Source organism: Falco peregrinus, chromosome 7, assembly GCF_023634155.1.
Source record: "Falco peregrinus isolate bFalPer1 chromosome 7, bFalPer1.pri, whole genome shotgun sequence".
NCBI classification, from domain to species: domain Eukaryota; kingdom Metazoa; phylum Chordata; class Aves; order Falconiformes; family Falconidae; genus Falco; species Falco peregrinus.
In genome coordinates, this window is record NC_073727.1 from 56,702,750 (window position 1) to 56,726,621 (window position 23,872).

Here is a 23,872-nt window from a genome sequence, read left to right on the forward strand (position 1 = left end):
TTCATCATGTTAAAAAGGAAAGAAGATATAGTACAGGTTAAGAATATTTGGTAAAACCCTTCTTTTGTCACAGTAAAAAAACGCTTTGCCATAGACTTTGAGGAAGTTACATGTTACATGTTGTCTAAACCAACTCACCTTTGTATGTGTCAGTCAAGGTAGATGATCTATGAGTATCAAGGCAGGTGATAAAATCTAATATTTGTTTAAAACTGAGATTTTGATAAACAGAGTTTAGTACATATTTTGAAGCAAGGAATCTGTAGAAATTAAATTCTGTACTCTATATTAATTAATTTTTGGATTATACAGCTACAGACATCCCATGATCAACTTTAAAAGTACAAAATGTACATATTCCAAAGTGTAGATTTATTAGTGTTCATTTCCTTGTTTGATTCACAGATTGCACAAGCCATCTCAAAAGGTGTTGACAGGGATTTATTTGTCCACTACATGTTCATGGACAATGAGTTTGAGCTCCCAACTGGAGCAGGTTTGCAACTGAAGTTTGCCTTGTCTGGAATAGCAACACCCGGGGCTAAAGTAGCTGTGAAGCTTCATCAAAAAAGTGTAAGTCTCAACAGCTGTCTATATTTTGTTTCCTCCTAATAATCTACAATCTCATTTAGGGATAAAACCATAACACCAGAAAAATTTTAAATACTACAATATTCTCTTGAAATGAAAATAGCAACTTGCTTGTTAGAGGTCTCCAGTTAATTTGTGGATGACATTTACATTAAAGTAAGAGGTAATACACATAATAAATTAAGTTTGAGACATAATAAAAATTATGAATTAAAAGTATTTTAATCAGTCTTTCATAAATAGTCCTTTTAACCTCTGTTTATTTCTCTCTCCTTGCTCTTCAAATTATAATAGTACAAAAGCTCAAAAAAATTGTGAATTTTCTATTCAAATAATTAATAAAAGATTCTGATGTGACCAATTCAAAGTAAAAATTTTGATTTTCAGTTAAAAGAAATATTGAAAATTTAGTTAAATAAAACATTTTTTGATCTGAATGGAAATATTTTAAAATTATAACAATTAAATATCATGTGAAACAAAATTATCTGGTTAAAATAAAAAAAAATCCATTCTTTTATACAGTTTTAATATCTATTTCGCTCTAATTTAGTCAATATAAGGAAATTACATAAATTTCCAATAGTTTCAGTTCACCTAAAGATTGAATTTTCTACCATATGCATGATTTAAATAAAAATAAAAAATATGTCCCCAAATTTAATACTGGTTGCCTTTTAGTTACCTTTGGAATCTTTTCCAAAATTTTGCATTCTGTCCCTTCTTTCTGTAGAGGCCAAACCAAAAGCTTGAAAATAAGCTGTTTTCTGTTTAGAGAAATTCAAATCTTGGCTCTGTTTCTTCTTTGTCAAGTAGTTTGCTCTTTTTTTTTGAAAATATTTTTTTTTTTTTTACAATGGAAATCTGGATCTTGTTGTCAGTTTTAAAAATACATGCAAGTAGCTCCATGTACAAAATCTTTCCAAAGCATGAGTATTTTTAGATTAAAGTAGATAAGGTTCCTTGGCATTATCATATTGCTGTATTTGTTAAATTACATTTACCACTTATGTGGTCCCTATGTTTATGTGACTTGGAAATCAAATTCTTTTAATAACAAAATCAATTATTTAAAACCTACCTCTAGATTATCAAGAATATTACATTTGTTTTATAAAACCAGTAAGAAGTGTACTGAGCAAATAAATACATAATTTTGTTTTTATTAAATAGATGCAAGCAGAACTCATTGCTAAACCTTCAGTAGCAATTGAGTTTGTAACACACCTGGGAATAAACATGCCTGAATTTGCTAGGAGTGGTGTGGAGATGAATTCTAATATATTCCATGAGTCTGGAATTGAAGCACATGTTAGTATGAAAGCTGGACAGTTGAAATTTAGCATTCCTGCTCCAAAGACTCCAACAAAGCTCCTCAGTATCAGGTAATGAGAACAGAATGAGAATTTTCAAGGCTCTGTTCTTCCTTTTTCTTCTTGTTTTTTATTATGACAGAATTAAGAGGCTAGGGCAGGTATGGAGAAATTTTCAGTTCAGAAAAATCCTAGACATTGTACAACTGGGATAACTTCTTTTGTAAGATAAACAAATAGCTAAGTGGTGACTGGGAGTCATGGCTTACAGATTCTTTATTTTGTCACTGTTTTCTGAAATTTTCAACAAGACTATCATTTCTACTACTTTGGTTTCTTTCATATTAAATTATTATAATAGCAATGCCTATTTCTAGACTGAATTTAAATGAACTACTTAGATTAATTTCAGACAAGGTAAATGGCTCAACACAGAATTATAATTATCAATAATAATGCTTATAATAATAAACCATTTGATCATTTAGCCACCAAATGATATTTCATTAAGCCCCTACCTTAACAAGTGATTTTTATTCAGGAAATAACCTTGTTAATAGGACAATGTCTGAACACCTGTCCTGGGAATAAATGGCTCACTTATCTGTTCCAGCAATACGCTACATTTGGTGTCTCCAGCCAAAACTGAAGAGTTTCCACCTCTTATTGAAAACCAAGAAACCTGGACTTCTTGCAAGCCTTTCATTGCTGGTCTAAATTTCTGCACCAAATTATTGTACACCAATGCCAGTGCCATAGAGGCAGCTCCATATTATCCCTTGACTGGAGAATCCAAGTAAGTTATATCAGCTTTAACAATGTTTATTTTGTGGTTTTGTGTTTGCCCTGTAAGAGTTTAGTATGTACAGTACCCTCTCACATAAAGTTTACCTTTAAAAATCTTTAAAAACACACTAGCAGGAGCAGCTCAGAAAGAGAGCTATTGCAAACTGTATGATTTCTTCTGTTTGTGGTCATGGAAAAATAGTTATTTACAATATATTTGTTTACTCCTTTAGATTTGAAGTTGAAATAGTGTCCACAGGTGAAGTGAAAGAATACTCTGCAAGCGCAAACTATGACCTGCAGAGAGAGGGAAATGACCTGGTAGACACCTTGAAGTTTGCTGTCCAGGCAGAAGGTAAGATTCTGAAAAACGAGTATGGTTTAGCTCAGTTTTGAACTGTGTCATTTTATGGACAAAATATTTATATGAGTAAATTATAATAGAATTCTTTACAGTAGAAAATAGAACACCATTTTCACAACCAAACAGGCCAACACTTTAACTTTCATATATGCAATCCCAGTGCAAGATTTTCATGATCAGAGGCTGATTTTGTATCCCAGGAATGCTTCCCCCCAATTTAAATAAAAGTATGGCGTTGGTGAATGGAAGCAAGGAAGAGGAGAAGTTAATGGGTTCTGTATAAGCAAGAGAAAAATGCCATTTCCGATTAAAAATTTTTCAAAGAGAGAATCTGTGGGTTGACAAGTTTATGTAACACATGTAGTGACGGTATTAGTGGATCAGCTCGTGGTGTGTCTAGAAGATGAGAAAAAAAAGGATTACCCAGTTTCTCATTCAGGCTCGTCAAAGGTTGCATTAGATCTTCAGGGTGATATAATTTCCAGTTGATCCTTTTTTATTCTCATTTTAAGAAAAGTCCAAACACATTCCATAGTTACAAATAACCAAAATACCTTACATTTTCCAGGTGTAAAGCAGCATGAGGCCACACTGACCTTCAGGTACAATAGAGACAAAAAGATTTTGTCCAGTGATGTCCACATTCCAGATGTTGATGTTGACTTTGGTACAAACTTCAGAATTACTGATGAATCCATTCCTGGGAAGAAAGCATATACGTTTGACTTAGACCTTAACAACAAGAAAATTTCCGAAGTTACTCTTACTGGCCAGATAAGGTAACTCAGAAAACCACTTAGACTTCTACAGATACCTTTGAATAAGATAGCTGAAGATTTTATTGAAGGTAGAAAAATTTGGGAAATTTTATCCCATTTTGGAGAAATTGCTTATGAGACATATAAACTTGTCATTCAAACTCTTTAAAAACCCTTCAAGTATTTTATTTGTAATCCATCATGTATACATCAAATAAATAAATCTAATGCACCAACTGATCTTTCCTACTATATGTATATATATAACTTGTATTACAAGTTCCTTGAGCTAGTTCTTCCATGTTCGCACACACATGACTAAAGGAATGACATTGTACTGGTGTTATTGCAGGTGTGCTAATCCAAGGATATAAACAAATCAAGGTTTGTTCAGAGAGGTATTATCTTTTACTGGATGTGTTTGGCTCTAAAAACGTTATTACATCTCCCCATGAAGAAATCTAATTCCACTCAATAAGTAACAAAACCAAAAATAACTGAGAGCTTCCTGTAAAAATTCCCACGCTTCACGATGAGAATATTTCCGGGAACATCTACAGGGGAGCTAACAAAAATGTTCAGCCTGCCAGGGTTTCTAAAATTGTCTGCCTCACAAGCCCATAGTGAAATGAGCTGATCGCATTCTTTAATAAACCTCAATCTTCCATGGAATTCTGTGATCTTGATGGTGCCCCAGGGAGTCTTTGTCTTTGCTGTTCATGCAGAATTGCCTCTGATATCAGTAGGAGCTTTGGACAGATGTCAGGGACCTCAATTCCCTTTCATTTGCACTAACATAATATTAGAAGTTTTCTCAAGTCAACAAAGTTACAAAGATACAAAATAAATGTGAATAAAGGAAAATGAAACCCAGTAGCATAATATATTTTGTCAGGCATTTTGTTTCTGTGTGATTCATGGCTACAGTCTGAATCCTTAGTAGAGAATTCAGCTTGAGTAAGAAGTTCAAAATTTGCTTCAGGTACAACTTTATCAAGACAGGCTCATATTTCAATCCATTTCAGTATTTTGAAATTAATATGGAATTATTGTTGTGTGTATCTGCACAGTAACATTGTAATAATTTATCATAAATTTCCCATAATAACTAGCAGAAGCTGAAAACATTGATTGAATTGGAACAGAGTTTACAAGTTTGATCAGTCAATTTTTTTATAACCCATATTATGCCTTTACTATGGATTTAAATGCTGGAATTGCTCCTGAAACGTAAGTGAGAAGATAGAGTAAAATGCTTTATATTTATATAAAAAGAAAAATTTATGTTTTGCTTTCACAGTTATGCTGGAATGGAAGAGGCAATGTTAAGAGGCACAATTTCTATTCCTCACCTGAAAACTGAACTTAGAACTGAAGCCCTGGTTAATTATTCACCAACCAAAGGATATCTTCAGATAAGCTCAGCTGCAACAACTCATGGAAACTCCATTTCAGAAAGAGTTCTTCTCAGATATGGTAGGGGAAAAAATATGATCCATGTTGTACAACCTATAAATTTAAACATCTTGTTACATTAGTTTATAGTATATCCTTAAATATGATAGGGATATTACTAAACTTACCCTTTTCTTTTAAATTAATGATTTTCAGATTCTGAGAAAGTTGAACTTGAGTGGAATTCAGGTGCCAGTGCTGCTGTGAAAAAAATGTCTTCTGGCTTCCCAGTTGACTTTTCAGACTACCCAAAAGCTTTAGAGAAGCATGCCAACGAACTGCTGGATCGGAAAGTGGCTCATACAGATATGACACTGCGGCATATTGTGTCACAATTTATCGTGGTATGTTTCAACCTACAGTAGATGTTACAGCTTGACCACATAGCCCTGGCGAATTCATGCCTCCCTCATGGAAGCCAGAATGATAACTACTTGTAAAAGCACTCATCAGACTGAATAAGATGTGTATTTCCAACTTTGATCAAACTAGTCACTTCATCAGATGCCTAGGGCTTAGTATATGCAGTGTTGAAATAGCTCTCAGATAACTTCCTGGGAAGTCCTAAACTTATTCACTTTGAAAACCTCGTCTCCTCATTGCAGGCAACCAACACCTGGCTGCAAAAGGCATCAAAAGATGTACCCTATGCCCAGACTCTGCAAGACAAACTAAGTGGACTGCAGGAACTGAACATTCAGAAAATTAACCTGCCTGTAATTACCATTCCAGAAGAATTTTTCCTGAAAAGGTAGGGAGAGAAATTAGGATAGTCACACAGGAAATGGAAAATAAATATTTATTCATATTTTTGTGTTATTTTATTTTACATCATTTTATAAATAGCATGGAATTGCTGTAAACATTAGCATAAAATTGGAATCATAACAATTTTAAGATCATTGAGATGAAATTATGTGGAGGAAATGATGCATGTCTTTAATACAGATTTGACTTTACAGCAGTCGCTCCTGCAGTATATTAATATATCCTGAAGTATTGTGTTTTATAGTAATGAGAACTGAAAAAAAACCACAGTGTTCAACAATCTTTACTCTAAGCCACAGAACTAGTGAAGCCAAGTTTCCCATCAGTTTGTGTCCTGCATTCCTACAGACCCTTTGTCTTTGGCCATAAACCTAATATCTCTACTTTTTCCTGTGCAGTCCTATTGGACAGTTCTTCTTCCCATTCCCCTACACATACTGGTTGAACTCCACCAGTATAGTACCCTGATCTCTTCCCATGTCTGACTCCATCTGTCACTTGCTCAAAGGCAACACATGCCATGGTTGTGCACATATGGACTGGATGCTTGCACTAGTTCAGGCCATCTCCTCCACTTAATAGAGAGTTTCACAGAACTTTCATCAATCTAATTGCCCCTGAGGCTTTTGCCCTTCTGTCACATTGGATAGAAATCATTCAATATGCTAAAAATTTCTAAGAAGTAGGGTTTGACAAACAAAAAGAGAGACTGGAAGGCAGTATGTCTCTTCTGTTTCTAGGAAATTAGACTGTAAGTCAGCCAGAGTGGATCTAGACTTTAAAATGCTCATGCACACGCCACAATTTGCTCTCATTACATTATGTTCCTAGCACATACTGTTCTTGCCATTCAGTGTTAATATCACATTGTTTCTCTGCCTCTGCATAAGAATACAAGGAACAGCATTGATTGGTAGTATCTTCAGAATACACCCACAGCTACTACTGTGATAAATAGAAACATGTCTGTATGGTTTTCCCATGAGCTAGGGAAATATTGATGACTGTAAATGTAAAGGACAACAGAAGTTAGTGTAAAATTGGATTACAAAACCAGATGGAAAACAGTCTTGTATTTTATCTCTTGGCACTGTTTTTCCGTGTACTATCTTTCACTGTGGTAAAATGAAACTGTATGTTAATGACATATATCTTTTGTTGCTTCCATTGTGTTCCTAAGCTACATATAAGAAGGAAAAACCTGGTTTTTCTCCTGGATTCTTATCAGCAGTGCACATTATAATAATAATAATAGGAATTTCTACTGCTCTGTGATGTTGCTTTTTTAACCACTTGGTGTAAAGGAACAAATTTCAAAAATGTTTCCTTAATTTTCATTTTAGAGTAGCTCTAAGTGTAAAAAAGAAGATTTTGTAATATAAAAGACCAGTTAGGCAAACAAGAAAAGTATCTTTGCCAGCTTATTGTTCATGCACAAATTAAGGCCGTTTCCTCCTGTTTTGCCTTTTTGTTATTACACTTTTTCCCCACAAGCTTTTCAGCTGATGATCCATTTTTTCCAGTCCTAACTCCTGGTCAAATGGTTAGATTTTTATTTGTTTTTTATTCAGAACAAATAAATGCTGAATATTTGGATGAAACTTTTGACATGGTTATCATTAGAAAGATAAATTCTTTGTAATTTATTTTCTTACAACTTCTAATACTAATAGGATGTTTTGTGCATTTCTGTAAGAATACATCACTTTTTTAAGGACATAATCACCTTTTTCTGGTACTCAGCATGCCACATTGCAGAAGTGTGGCAGTGTTTTTGGAGGATATTTTTGCCTATGTATCAGCTATTTCCATTCATATTCCTTCATTTTGAGGATCATTTTCATGCCAATATATCTCTTTATTAATGTTCATAAAGCCCATTTGGATTCTCAGAGCAGAAAATCAAATACAAGATTCATAACTTTTCTATGTTTAGCCCCTTGAATGACACTCTTCACCTGTGAGCTAAAGTTAGTTAAGCTCTGAACAAATCGTGAACCTTTGTATTCTAATGCAAGGTCTTACAGAAATAATGTGTTTCTGGGCTACTTGACCTATGATTCTCCCTGATTATGGAATAAAAGGAAAAAACATTGACAGAATTCACTGATATCAAAAGTGCTTTCAATAAATTCTGATAGATAAGTGCTTAAAAAATGTTGATAATAATACATGATCATTAGATTTCTGTCTAAACCTAAAGTGAGGACATTGATATAGGCATGTAAGTAAGCTCAGTACCATGGGAGTAGTAGGAATCATAGAAATTTCTGTATATGTTTTGTGGACTTAGAGTTTCTAATAGAATAACTTTTATTTTCTAGTGAAGGCCGGATCAGATACAACCTAAATAAAAACAGTTTTCTAATTAATATCCCGTTGCCATTTGGTGGAAGATCATCCCATGACATAAGGGTGCCACAGACTGTTAAAACACCTCCTCTGGTAATGGAGTCAATGGGAATAAGTGTGCCATCTCAGGAGTACAGAATTCCAACATTTACTGTTCCAGAATCCTATCCTCTTCGTGTGCCTCTACTTGGCACTTTAGAGGTCTCTGCTAATGTGTACAGCAACTACTACAACTGGACAGCAGCGTACACTTTGGCTAATAGCACCACAGAGAAAGCATCCAGCATAAGAACTACTTATACCACAAATGCTGATTCAGTTTTTGAGCTACTTTCCTACAGTGTGAAAGGTAAGAATGTGTGCTAATACTGCAACATTGGCAAAACTATTTTAATGTCTTTATTTTCCATGTGTCAGGTACAGCACATTCATTTTCCTGCCGCTTATTTAAAGAAAGGTGTTGTATAATCTCAAATAACTTTCTCTTTGTTTTTAAAGATATTATGTGAGTCTGTATATTCAGGCACTAAAGGTTAAGTCAGTTTAATTCAATAAAGACTTTTAAGGTCCATATTTTCCTAGATATTTCCTTCTGAAGAAAAAGTCCTTCAAAACTGAAGGCATGATTCTACAGTTGAGTATCTGACAAGTGTTTTCAAAATCAGGTCTACGGGTGTATGTGTAGGTATGCCCACAGTTTATTTCTCGCTCTGTTTTTATATATATATTTAAATATATAATGACTACATAGCAGTTATTCTGGACTCAGACTGGATAGGTCTTAAGATTGGTATTTTTAAATTAGTGCCTTTAAAATTGCGGCATGAGTTCTCAAATTACAAAAGGACGAGCTAACTTTAGTCTTTTCTAAACTCCCCACCATAAATGAAGCATGATAAAGAAGATATAAAAACCCAGCAATATTAGATATGGGTTATTCTTGAAAGCATATCTTCTTAATTTAAGTTTAAATAATGACATAACTTCCTGTAGTTTCACAGATTCATATTTAGTAATGTAGAGATTTAATTTATTCATACCTTAAGACTTTAGCTCGAAATATCCAAATAACAATTTTTACAGAAATATTCAAGATTAACCAAAACATTTTTACCTTTATAAGCAAAATGGTATAATAAAAGTAATTACAATTCAAGCAGTAATATAAAAGCTTAGTGATATCAGACAAAGCCTTAACAACAAAAACATATACATCACATCATTATCTTTTGTTTCCTTTTTCCTGCTTCAGGTTCTGGAGAAGCATCATATAATAGAAATGGATTCACCTGCACATATGAAAATCACCTGAAGCACAGACTCTTAACATCAGTTTTCAAGTTGGCCAGGACAAAGAGTTATGAACTTGGTCCAGTTGCAAACTACACCATGTCACTTAGGGCATCCAGTACTCTGGGTCCTCAGCTTTCATTTTCTGGTGATATTGTTTCTGAAAAGACAAATAATGTGAATATCAATAACATCAAGATGGAAGGGCAGCTGGAAGTGGCTTCTATCTTTGCAAGAGGCATTTACACTCTGTCAAGCTCATACAATGAAAAGAGACGGGTTTTAGAAGGAAAATCAAATGTGAAGTTGGATTCTTCTTACCTTCAGGCTACCAATCAGATATCTGGCAGATATAGTGATGATTTATTTTCCATTACTTCAGTTTCTGATGTACAAGGTGGACTATTAAAGAACACAGCTTCACTGAAATATGAAAACAGCCAGTTGAAAATGACATCTGAAACAAATGGGAGGTATCGACATATTGTAGGTGTCAATAAGCTTGAATTAATTTTGTCAAAGAAGATGGCAGCGCTTCGATCTGAGTACCAAGCCACTTACAAGCAAACCCAGTATTACGCCTTGCTTGCAGGTTCTCTCAATTCTCAGGATCTTGTTTTCAACACTGATATCTCTGTGACCGATCAAAGGAATCGAGCTGCACATAAATCATCACTCAGTGTAAATCAGTATGGTCTAGCCAGCAGCGCAACCACAAATGTGCAGTTTAGCCCACTGACAATGCAGAGCGAAATGAATGCCAAACTTGATACTGCTGGAGGCTCCATGTCCCTGTCTTCTTCTGGGCGCTATGGTAAAAACAATGCAAAATTCAATCTGGGTGGAAGGGTGAGCCTAACGGAAATAACGCTGGGAAGTGAATATCAGAGTACAGTTCTGGGTATAGACAGCAAACACGTTTTAAATTTCAGAGTTAATAGAGAAGGACTGAAGTTTTCAAATAATTTGCAAGGATCATTCAAAGAGATTAAATTGGAATACACAAACGACTTGAATATTCCTGGATTATCCTTAACATTTGCTACAAAGTTAGACAACAGCTTCAGCTTTGACAAGTTCCACAAGCATGTTTTTGACCTACAACTGCAGCCTACCTCACTTACAGCTAAACTGAGCAATAATATTAAATACACTAAAACAGAAGTTTCCAACAAAGCCGAATTGATTCTCAAGCCTCTGAAGCTGAACTTGGGTGGCAATGTCAGAGGAGCCTATGGAGCAGACGAAATAAGGCATACCTACACATTTACATATGCTGATCTAGCTGCAAACTTTAAAACAGATACAGTAGCAAATGTTCAAGGTGCAGCACTGAGTCACAGAGTAGATCTGAATGTGGCAGGACTTGCTTCCTCAGTTACTATGAACACAAACTGTGATTCCAAATCTCTCCGTTTCAGCAATGCTGTGCGTTCCACTGTGGCCCCCTTTGCTGTCACTGCTGACATACATACCAGTGGTAACGGGAAGCTGATTGCTATGGGTGAACATACAGGAGACCTTTACAGCAAATTCCTATTTAAAGCAGAACCTCTTGCTTTCACATTCTCCCATGATTACAGAGGATCTACCAGTCATAGCTTGAAGTCTAGAGGAAGGTACACTACCCTACTTGATAACAAAGTTCATATGCTTTTTACTCCATCAGAGCAGTCAAGTGCCTGGAAAATGAAAAGTCAGCTAAACAATAATGTATATTCACAAGATCTCAGTGCTTACAATGATGAAGAAAAGACCGGTGTTGAACTTAGTGGAAGAGCTTTAGCAGATCTCTCTGTAATGGATACATCAGTCGTGCTACCATTCACATCTGAAGAAGTTAATTTTATTGATGTATTGGGCCTCAGAGACAGTGTGTCAGAGCCCCAGGAATTCAGCATCTCTGGCTTTGTGAAGTATGACAAAAATGAAGATATGCATGTTATTAACCTACCATTCTTGGAACATTTGCCAGTTTACTTTGAACAAGTCAGAGGCACCATACTGTCCACACTACAGGCCATACAAACTTATCTGAAGAACATTAACATAGAACAACATATGAGAAAATACAAGGCAACTTTGGATAAACTCTCACAGCACATCAATGATTACATGGACAAATTAGATATGAAGGGCAGAGTTAGCAGCATGAAAAATAATTTGGTTGCTTTTACAAAGGAATACAAAATAACATCTGATGATATCCAAATTATGCTGGGAAAAGCCGTGGACAGTCTTCAAGGAATACTGTCTCAGCTGCACGACTATCTGATACAAATTGAGCAATACATCAAAGATCATTCTGAGCAGTTTGACATTAAAGCCCTTATTGCACAGTTTCTTGACCAAGTAGTTGAAACAATGACAGCTCTAGATAGCAAATATAACATAAGAATGACTGTAGTTGACATTATTCAAAAATTGCAATTTTTTTTTCACCAGTATTATCCTAGCAAAATTGGAAGCAGCACTTTGGCTTGGATTAAAAATGTAGATGATGAGTATAGGATTACAGCTAGGATAGAGGAAAACCTAGAACAACTCAAGATTCAGATTCAGAATATTGATGTCAGACACATTGCAGAAAACTTGAAACAGCAGATTAAAATGTTTGATGCTAAAGAAGTTTTAGAAAAATTGAAGCATTCATTACCAATTGAAAAAATAAATGAAGTTCTTGAACAAATCAAAGACTTTATTCTAAATTGGATGGACGAATATGAAGTGTCTGAGAAGATTAATGCTTTCCAAGGTCATATGCACAAACTGATTATAAAATATGAAATTGATAAGCAGGTATATTTTTTAATGGACAGAATGATAGAACTGCTTAACCAGTACAGAATAAAAGAAACTGTCCAGAAACTGACCATCTACTTGAAAAATATTGATATAAAGTCATGCTTTGATAAAGTTGTTGCTTTTATTGATGATGCTGTCAAGAAAGTGCAAACCTTTGATTATGAGATGATGATAAAGGAAGTCAACAAGTTCCTTGACATGATTATTAAAAAGCTCAAGTCTTTTGACTATAACCAGTTTGTTGATGACACAAATAACAAAATCCGAGAAGTGACACAGAAAATAAATGAAGAACTCAGAAATCTAGAACTTCCACAGAAAGCAGAAGCACTGAAACAGTATATGAAAGATTTTAGAGCTGTCATTTCCAAATACATGGAACAACTGAAGGACACCAAGCTTGCTGCAATAATTAACTGGTTCAAGGAGCTTATAAACTCAACAACATTTGCTAATCTGAAAGCTAAGTTAAATGAACACCTGGAAGACCTGCGAGAGAGGATTTCTGAAATGGATATTTCCCAGGAATTCCAGTGGTATCTTCAGAAGATAAGCCAATTCTACAATTCTGTTGTCCTATACATTTCTGAGCAGTGGAACAAAGTTTTCAAGAAAATCATTGCTTTGGCTGAAGAGTATGATCTAAAAAAATGGGTTGAAAATTTAAATCAGGTTGTTGAAACAGGATTTAAAGTCCCTGAAATCAGAACTGTTATAGTCACTATACCTGCCTTTGAGGTTAGTCTCCGAAGTCTTCGGGAAGCAACATTTCAAACACCAGAGTTCATTGTTCCACTGACTGATCTGCATATTCCCTCCTATGAGATAAATATTAATAGACTAAAGGACATGAAAATCCCAATGAAATTTACTACCCCAGAATTTACAGTTCTAAATACCTTTAAAGTTCCTTCCTATACAATTGACTTGAATGAGATTAAACTTCAAATTGTGGGAACAATAGACAAGATCATGTCTGGTGAATTTCAGCTGCCAGCCATTGATTTGTATTTTAAAGATCTGAAGATGAGAGATATACCTTTTTCCGACATTTCTTTCCCAGAAATCCAAATGCCTCAGTTTCAAATACCAGAATTATTGGTTCCAAAGCTAAATCTAAATGAGTTCCAGATTCCTAGCATGAAGATACCAGAGTTCCAGCTTCCACGAATCCCACATACTGTGACTGTCCCTACATTTGGGAAATTGTCTGGTGCTTTCAAATTCACCTCTCCATTCTTTATACTGTCTACGCAAGCTGAGGTTCATAATACTACAACATCTGAAAACAGTCCAGAATTTGTGACCTCCCTTTCAGCTCAAACAACATCCAAATTAGACTTCCTAGTTTTTAGTGTTATTGCAGATTCACGTCTCTCAGCCCCTGAGATGAAACAGCTGAACCTTAAAAATTCCATGAAGGTAAACCACAGGTTCCTTAAAGTTGACCACACCCATGAAGTGGTATTTTTAGGGACTTCGGTAGAAGGTGAAGCTGAAACTAGAGCAAACTTATATACAACAAAAAATTCAATAGAACTACAGAATAATTTAATGGTCAAGCTGCAAAGAAAAATTTGGATGCAGAGTGGAACAGCATATTCCCACAGACTGAATATTCCACAAACCGGTTTCTCTAGCCAGGCTGATCTGGTCAATAATATGACAACAGAGGTAGAAGCAGGACACATTTCATTTACTTCCACTGGCAAAGGAAACTGGAAATGGGCTTCTCCTAATTTCTCTGATGAAGGCACTCAGGATTCACATGCTACTTTCAGGGTTGAGGGCCCCATTATTACATTTTCTGCCAACAACAGAATAAATGATAAGTACCTGAAAGTCAACCAAGCCATGAGATATGAATGTGGTCTCCTAAATTATGCAAAACTTCAGATTCAGTCTGAAATTGAGTCACACCGTGTTGGACGTAGTGTTCTGAATGTAAAAGGCACAGGACAGCTTGGAGGAATGAAAGTAGAATTAACAGGCTCTCACAATGCTCGGCTCAATGGACGGATTACTGGAACTGTAAATAATGAGGTTTCCTTCTTGGCACAGCTTTTTGAGATTCGTCTATTAACAAACAATGATGGAAATGTGAAAATCAGCTTCCCGATGAAATTGACTGGCAAAATTGACTTCCTGAATAACTATGGTTTTGCACTCAGTTCCTCTGTTCAGCAGGTCAGCTGGCAAGCTACTGGCAGGTTCAATCAGTACAGATATTCCCATAATATGTCTGCTGGCAACAATCATGACAGAATTGAAGCTCATGTTGCAATGGATGGAGATGCCAACCTGGACTTCCTAAATATTCCTCTAACCATTCCTCAGCTTCAGGTTCCCTACACTGGAATCAAAACTCCTCAGCTCAAAGATTATTCACTGTGGGAACAGGTAGGTCTGAAGGATTTATTGAAGACAACAAGACAATCCTTTGATTTAAATTTGAATGCTCAGTATGAGAAAAACAAAGACATACATGTAATCCCACTTCCTTTAGCAACAGTGCATGAAGCACTTAATAAATACATCACTTTCTTCAACAAGCATTTTGAGAGAGGAAGAAACACCGCTTTAGATTTTCTCACAAAGTCATATAATGAAGCCAAAACAAAATTTGACAAATACAAAATACAGACATCACTGAACAAACTACCACGGACCTTCAAGATTCCAGGATACACCATTCCAATTTTGAATATTGAGGTTTCTCCTTTTACTGCTGAGATGCCAGCCTTCGGTTACATGCTACCAAAAGAAATAAGCACAACGGGATTCACAGTCCCATTTGTTGGCTTTTCAGTGCCATCTTACACACTAGTCTTGCCTTCTCTGGAGCTTCCAGTCCTTCATGTCCCACAGGACCTCCGTACTCTAAAGCTTCCTAAATTCAGAATCAACAACCCATCAAACCACATCTTAATTCCTGCCATGGGAAACATTACTTATGACTTCTCATTTAAATCCAGTGTGATCACTTTAACTGCAAATGCTGGGCTGTTCAATCAGTCAGATATTGCTGGGCAACTCAGCATCTCTTCCTCTTCTGTCATTGATGCACTGCAATTTAAGCTGGATGGTTCAACAAGTTTGACAAGAAAAAGGGGGTTGAAGCTAGCCACAGCATTGTCCCTGAGTAATAACAAATATCTAGGGGGAAATCATGACAGCACTATTAGTCTCACAAAAAGGAACATGGAAGCTTCAGTGGTAACAAATGCAGAAATCAGAACACCAGTTTTAAAAATGAATTTCAGCCAAGAACTTTCTGGAAACACTAAGTCTAAGCCCACTCTTTCCTCAGGGCTAAAATTGACATATGATTTTAATACTCCTAAATATGGCACCAGTGCTAAGGGAGGAATTGCTCACAAACTTGTGTTAGAGAGCCTTACGTCTTACATATCAGTGGAAACTTCTACAAATGGGGATATTGATGGAGTATTTTACACTGGAAATGCATTTTCTGGAAGTCTAGACCATGAGGCAAACACCTATCTGAATGCTAATGGAGCCCGGTCATCTCTCAAGCTTGAAGCCCACTCCAAAGTAGATGGATTCTGGAACAGTGAAATGAAAGAAATACTTGCAGTTGAAGCATCTGCCCGTCGTGTTTATGCAGTGTGGGAGCACAATGGGAAGAACTATGCACAATATACACCTCTTTTGACAACAACAGGAGCTCAGAGATGCAAAGCAACCTTAGAGCTGGCTCCTTGGATTATATCAGCAGATCTTCAGATTCAAGCCACTCAGCCAAATCCCTTCCTGGACACAGCCTCAGTTAATCAAGTTGTCATAGTGAAAATCAGTACTGCAAGCCAGAAAGTTGGCTGGAAGGGTGAAGGACAAATTCAGTCGTTATCTCTCAGTCATGATATGCAGTTATCAAATGAAAAATCAAAGGCAAAGTTTGATATTTCTGGATCTTTAGAAGGATACATGGACTTCCTCAAAAACATGAAGTGTCCCATTGCTGAGAAAAGCTTATGGGATATCTTGAAGTTGGACATCACTACCAGTGCTGACAGAAAACAGTACTTAAATGGTTCAGCATCCCTTGTCTATACAAAGAGTGATGATGGCTACTTTTTCCCCATACCTATGAATAAGCTGACTGATGGCTTCACTTTCAGAATTCCTGAGTTACACCTAAAGACTCCAAGCCCTATTCTCAGCACTCCAGAGTTCAGAGTTCCTTTCACCACTCTCCAGGTCCCAGCATATACCATTGACTTGCATAACATAAAAATTCCACAGACACTAAACACAATGCCATTTGATGTCAATCTACCCACACTGCCAAAACTAAGATTCCCCAAAGTGAATGTGGGAGCCAATTATATTACATTAGAAGAATATAAAATACCATATTTTGAGGTGACAATACCTGAATACCAAATAACTGTGTCTCAATTCACACTTCCAAAGACTATTTCTCTTGGCAGTTTCCATGTAGATCTGGATGAAGTAGCTAATAAGATTGCAGATTTTGATCTACCTACAATTACAATTCCTGAACAGAAAATTGAGATCCCCTCTCTCAAAATATCCTTGCCTGCTGGAATTTACATCCCATCATTTGGTGCCTTGACTGGATCTTTCAAAGTTGCTTCCCCTTTGTACAATGTCACCTGGAGAACAGACTTAACAAACAAAAAAGACTCTTTTGAACAGTCCATTGACTCTACCTGCAGCTCAACATTGCAGTTCCTGGAATATGACTTGAATGGTAAGACATTAAAATTCTATATGCCACAATTTAGGGGAAATACTGTGTAACTGTTTTTTTTTCAGATTTTTTTTCCGCCAGTATTTTACATATGAACATGTTGCCATCTATTTAGCATTGACAATAGATTATACTTCTTTTATCATCAGAAGTATTTTTTCATAAATTGTTATCAAAGTCTCAGTCAGTCACCCTGAAGGCTCATGACTAGACATGTATAACTATTGTCATACTGTGGAAAAAAATGGAAAAGATCTCTTTTCTGTGTAGCAGCTGCTTGCTTTAAATTGTGGACAACATAACATTCCCCCATTACTTCAGATAGTACATGTTAAGGAGAAGGCAGGCTGACTTTTTATCTATTTCAATTCAGACAAAGAAATGCCTATCTTTTTCCTTAGGAAGTAAGCATATTTGATTGAAAAAAATATTTCAACTCTGAAAACTCTAGAGTCCCATATAGCATAGAGTTCTAGGCTTTATCATAATACTAAATATACTAAATACTAAATAATATACTAAATACATAATACTAAATAATAAAAATATACATGAGAATAAAATTCTAAACTCTCAACAAATTAGAATCCCCATTTATGATCTGCATGAATGCATTATGTTATATCCATGTTGCTATAAATATAGAAAAAAAACTGAATTTTAAAATATTCTGGTTGAACAAATAATTTCATGGGTTTTTTTATTTGGGGCGCTATGGGCATTCAGTTTCTTGATGCATAAGTTTCCATACTACTGAAACGCCCATGAACTGTCTGTCTAACATACAACTGGATGTCTTAACGTACAACTGGATATGTATTTTGTATTGTTTGATGGTAAATTCTGGAAATACACACAACTGAAATCTCTTTCACAGTCGTTTCGAACTACAAATACGAAGAAGGCATGTTTGTTATGAAGACAACTGGCAGCTTTTCACATCGTGACATGAGCGCAAACTACAAGGAAGATCTTACTATTTCAGGAATTAGGTAAAGATTTGCTTTAATAATATAATTTATAATAGACAAAATTGCCAATGATGATTGTTGCTTTGAACTCTAATATGCCAGAGTGCTTTGCTGTAATTAATGAGAATGTATGTAGCTACCCTGTCATTGTCAGCTGTGCCTTTTACCCTCTCAAGATATCTGGAAAGTTGTTTCTTCTCAGCATTTCTAGAATATCTTTTCTCAGCTGACCCATTTCAGAAACGTGCTGAGATACAAACACAGTATTTTATAATCAGAGCAGTTCTGGATCTGACCATCAACCTTGTTTTGGTTTTTTTGCATTGGATCCCTCTGTCACCACAAGCCATTAAAGAGTATTTTTTATTCAAAAGTACCGGTACTAGGGATTACAGAGCTGGCCTTCTAGCTGCCTGTTTTGATCTGTGAGTGTTGTGTTGGTATATCCAAAGGACAGTGTCTGTGAAGGCAAGTACAAATGTAGATAAAAAATACTGCCCATAATTGTGTTGATGGAAAAAATTTCAGTCAGCTTGCAGAAGTCTGTAGAAAGCTGACAGTGGTACAGCTGCAGGTTATGTTTTACTGCCCCATTTTAATGAAAATTCTCAACATAGCTCAATATAGTTTTATCTAAAACATTAAAATTTGAGTGATGTGAAGTTTTGAATGTGTTAGGCTAAATCCTAAGAAATGTGGATAGTAAACCCCTACATTTTCTTATGATTACAAAGGCATTATTTACATACATACATATATATATATATATATATATATAAAAAAATAACAGGTGGTATTGGATTTAGACATACTCTATTGGCTTGTGCTTTGTACATTCCTTCATAGCTATGTATTCACTGTTGTTGTAGTGACATGGCCAACACTGCATCACTAGACATCATCAGCCCAGCTTTTACAGACATTCATTTGCGTTATGAAGAGACTGACAGTGGCTCATCTGGCTCAGTATCTTCACCTTCTGCTGGGACCTTGGGCTATCTCATTGAATTGGACACTGATGTTCCCATGGCGAAAGTTTACTACCGAACTCGGGTAAGTCTGATATGAGCAATTAAAAGGAAAAAGGTTGAGTGTGGTCAAAGGAAAAGTTCCCTTTTAAAGTTTGTGTGTATATATTTTGAGACATAAATTAACCACCCTTTGTCCAAAGAAAAAATAAATTCTCAGTAATTAAAGTTTTTGTTTCCTACACTGGACTTCCTAATACTAAAGAAGCATCTGCATGGATAGGCTGTTTCAGCTCCTCCACACAGTTAATTTTGCCTTCTCCTATGATCAAGAAAACACATCCACTGAAAGTGAAAAAAGTATAAAGCCATTTTTTCATAAGACACCCATCAGGTTTAATGTATACCCATCAGGCTACTTATAGTTACTACAGAAGTGGCCATTGTAGGAATCAGGCCACTGAAAGAGGTCAGACCATCTGTAGATTGTCTTTTTAATCCATTATATCATAATACTTTATAAGAATTAAAAACTTTATTATATTTGCTAACCAAACATGCTATTATTATTGGCATACTACAACAATTTCAAAGTTAAAATGTTATCTTCCAAAATTATATTAATTTAGGAATCACAAGCAACTCATAATTCACTATCTACTACTGAAAAGTGGAAAATTTATTTATGTAAATAGATTCTCATTCAAGGATCTTTACTCTGAGGAACTCTCTAAGTTGTCTCATTGAATTAAATTATTACAAAATGAAATCATTTAATCTTTTCATATGAAGAAAATGCTTTTTGAATTCACTTTAAATGATTCCAAGAATGAGCAGAAGGCTTATTTTCCCAAGTAGTTCACATGTCTTATGAGACATGGCAGGCATTTAATACGAAGGAAAGAAAAATATTATTTGCAGTCAAATTTAAAAAAAAAGACCACACTAAGTTATGTTCTGGTCTTGCTAATTTGAAGAGGCACAAAATAGATTGGTATAGTACAATTCCTTCCAAAACAACCTCTCAGGATGAGAACAAGCACAAGGTAGACAAAAAATATTAGTGTATTTGTCCTAATATATAATAAAATTAAAGATGCAAAATGAGAATGTTGAAATACACTCATAAACAATATAGAATTTGTTTTATATACAAGTTACCTTTTTCTTATCCTGTTCTATATTTTCAGTCTGCTCCTCAGAAGGACATTGACATATTAAAAATTGAAACATCCTTCAAGAAACCTGACATGATTCAAATTAAATTCAACTGGAAGGAGGATGCTGCCAAAGACTTGCTGTTGGGTCTAAAAGAAAAAGTACCTAAAATGACCAATGCAATCTATAGGTATGTTAATCAGTATCATAAGGAGCATATGGGACTGGAAATGAGTGCTGCCACCTTAAAGATGAAAAATATCATGCAGACTAATGCTGACAAAGCATACACGTTTGCTGTAAACCAAATAGATCAAATAGATGCTCAGTTTCGCACAGCTGCCAATGAGGCCTCTGGCAAATATCAGGTGATGAAAGTCAAAGCTAAACAGCTATATCAAAAAGCAGCAGATCAAGCTGAGCAGTTTGACTATCAAAGAATAAAATCAAAGCTTTTGGATGCTACAATTGACATAATAGAAGAGTATCACAAGAGGATAAAACACCAAATTGACTCAGCCATTGAATTCCTGAAGACCACAAAATTCCAGGTCCCTGGGCTGTCTGAAAAGTACACTGGTGAAGAAATATACCTCATGACTACAGAGAAGGCAGCAAAAATTACTGATTTATACCTTTCTAAACTTCAGGAGTACTTTGATGCCTTGATTGCAGCTATCAATGAACTGGAAGTCAGAGTTCCTGCTTCTGAAACAATTCTTAGAGGTCGTAATGTACTTGATCAAATTAAAGAAATGTTGAAACATTTGCAGGAAAAAATCAGGCAGACATTTGCTACTCTCCAGGAAGCTGACTTTGCAGGAAGGCTTAAGCAACTGAAACAAGTAGTGCAACAAGTTTTTCAGAAGGTAGAAGAAATGGTTAGAAACTTGCAATCCAAAAATTTCGAAGACCTCAAAGTCCAAACACAACAGCTGTACAAAGATGCAATAGCTTCAGACTATGCACAGAAACTGAGATCCTTGGCAGAAGATATTAAAAAATTCATTACTCAGTTTAAAGATTTTAGCCAGAAGACATTCAAGGACCTTTCAGAAAAGCTACGGCAGCTGCTCCTCTATGTAAAGGCACTGAGGGAGGAATATTTTGATCCAACTGCACTTGGATGGTCAGTGAAATACTATGAGGTGGAAGACAAGCTACTAGGATGGCTGAAGAATCTAATAGACACACTAGCGGACTGGCACAACAAGTATGTTGGAGATCTTGCTGACTCACTTACACACCTGACAGACCAAGTAAATGAACTGGTGGAAAACTACAGCCAGGAATATTATGACCTTATAACTGATATTGAAGGAAAAGGAAAACAGAAGATCATGGAGCTCTCTGCTGCTGCTCAGGAAAAAATCCAGTATTGGTCTGCAGCAGCTAAGAAGAAAATCAATGAACATAACAGGCAAGTCAAAGAAAAACTCCAGGAGATCTATGGGCAGCTTAGTCATTCCCAAGAAAAGTTAATCAGCGAGGCCAAAAAGTTAATTGATCTAACTATAGAAAAATACTCTGCATTCCTGCAATATATCTCAGAACTTCTTTATCGGTTTGAGCAAGTAACAGCTGAAAGCATAAAACCATATATAGCTGTTCGTCAAGGAGAGCTTAGAATAGATGTGCCCAAACCATCTGACTGGCAGTCCATTTACCAAAGGCCCCAAAAAACAGAGATGCCCTCAGAAAAAAAGTGGAACTAACACGTACACTGATTCAGCAAGGCATTGAGCAAGGCTCCAGGAAATCGGAAGAAATGCAAAGATTCATTGATGAACAACTTGCCACTGAACAACTGAGTCTTCAGCAGGTTATAGAAAATATACAGCAGCACATGAAGACCTAAATGGACATGCAGAAGAGAAGAAATAAGTTTGCACCACAGTGTATTTAAAAATAGCAGCAATCAACATGCTGGAGCTCCAGGAAGATACTGTTTGAATTTGTAAATGAAAACTGAATAATCTACACTAGGTTATTTTAATAAGCTTAATAAGCCAATAAATGAGTTCTTTAGTACATTTTTGTGTCATTCATTACAGCTACTTTTACTTGGACCTTAGGGCTTAATCCAACAATTGTCAAGGTCAATGGGAAGTCTTTGCTTTGATTTCACTGTATGTTGGATCAAGCCAATAAAGTGCAATACATACTGTAAATAGTCACAAAAGCTATGGAATACACAGAATAAACAGGTTTTAATATAAAGGTCACATTCATAAGCCAGTTGAAGAACGACTTGGAAAACACATCTATTTCCCAGCATAGAAATACCTTCATAGATAAGTTTGGGAGAAAAAGAAGAGGAAAAGAGCTTGTACAAAAACATGAAGAAAAAAATTAATGAATTCTGGAAATAACATCAAAGAGTGAAAAAGAACATAGAAATATAAACATATGTAGAAATCTGACTCCTGGAAAACCGCAGATAATAATATCAACGTTCTGTTAAGAAAAATAAATTTATGCATGTATCAGTTTTCAGAAGACTGTCAAGAATTTTAGATGGGTTTTCTTTCTACTGGCTAATTTATGATTCAGAAATACAGGGTTTTCTTACCTGTTTCCCCATGATATTTCTGGTTTCACATCAAATTGTCTAACTGCTACTTATCATGAGTAAACTGTCGAAGTTTCACTGACATCACTGTATATGATGGGAGTCAAAACATTTTCCCCTCAGTTTCCTAGGCCTTGTTTAAATGAATTCTCGATTTATAGATGAATTTAAATAATGTTGAAGAATTCACTCACAAGATAGAACTACTTTTGAGTGGAAAATATGTGGACCTGTTATGGTTTATTTTCAGCTGTTGGTATACCATATGGATAGTCCTTGGGAAAGGCATGCTCAGGCTGAAATAATGTTGCCTCTTTGAGAATAAACTCTTTAACAAACAACACTAGACATTTTGTGTACATGTCTGTTTTGATACAATCAGTTCATTCCGTCATATGGTTGTTGCTTGTTCACTAATGGAAAAAACGAGTCTGCTTTTATCCCTTGGTATGACCGGTTACGTACATACATGAAGCAATGGAGCACTGGCTTACAAACGGCCAAATAAGTTTTGTAGCAGTAGATACATATTTACAGCACAGAGCAGCACCACACAAAGATGCTAGCTCAGGTCCTGGCAACAGGAGAGCCTGGTGCCTGTGTTGAGTTTATGCAGCAATAACATTCCCACCTCCACAGCTGGTCCACACCAATCTAGCCAGATCTCAGAGTGAGCTGGGCTAAAGAACTTTGATATTGCTGTTGCCTGATAATGTTATTATCCAAGTGAGTCTGCCAGTAATTATTTTTATCAGATGAGCTACCTTAAGCCCAAAATCAGAATCTGACAAGCACGGTAGTATACATACACCTATCTAGCTGTCAGCCGAGTGGGCATGTCTTAGAAAGTAAGGTAAATCCATTTTCTCTTTAGAGCTTTCAGCTATCGCAAATATAGCAATAATTCTCAGATAACAAGTTGGAGTAGTTCTCTGTGAACTGTAAAACAAGGCATTTTCATTCTGAATAGAACTAAACTACGT

The 23,872-nt window shown here is 35.7% G+C and overlaps 1 protein-coding gene across 1 annotated transcript in view; it reads left to right on the forward strand.

Annotated features, from left to right (window-relative positions):
• The window catches only part of APOB (apolipoprotein B), a 38,053-nt gene extending 14,816 nt beyond the window's left edge, over positions 1-23,237 (forward strand). The window contains 14 exon segments of the mRNA XM_027777475.2: positions 406-573; positions 1,765-1,976; positions 2,518-2,700; positions 2,924-3,045; positions 3,623-3,833; positions 5,113-5,288; positions 5,424-5,611; positions 5,873-6,018; positions 8,360-8,736; positions 9,640-17,220; positions 18,098-18,212; positions 19,061-19,244; positions 20,350-21,997; positions 22,000-23,237. Coding sequence (XP_027633276.2) covers positions 406-573; positions 1,765-1,976; positions 2,518-2,700; positions 2,924-3,045; positions 3,623-3,833; positions 5,113-5,288; positions 5,424-5,611; positions 5,873-6,018; positions 8,360-8,736; positions 9,640-17,220; positions 18,098-18,212; positions 19,061-19,244; positions 20,350-21,997; positions 22,000-22,175 — 11,487 coding nt within the window. The 3' untranslated portion in view covers positions 22,176-23,237.
• Positions 23,238-23,872: the final 635 nt, after the last annotated feature.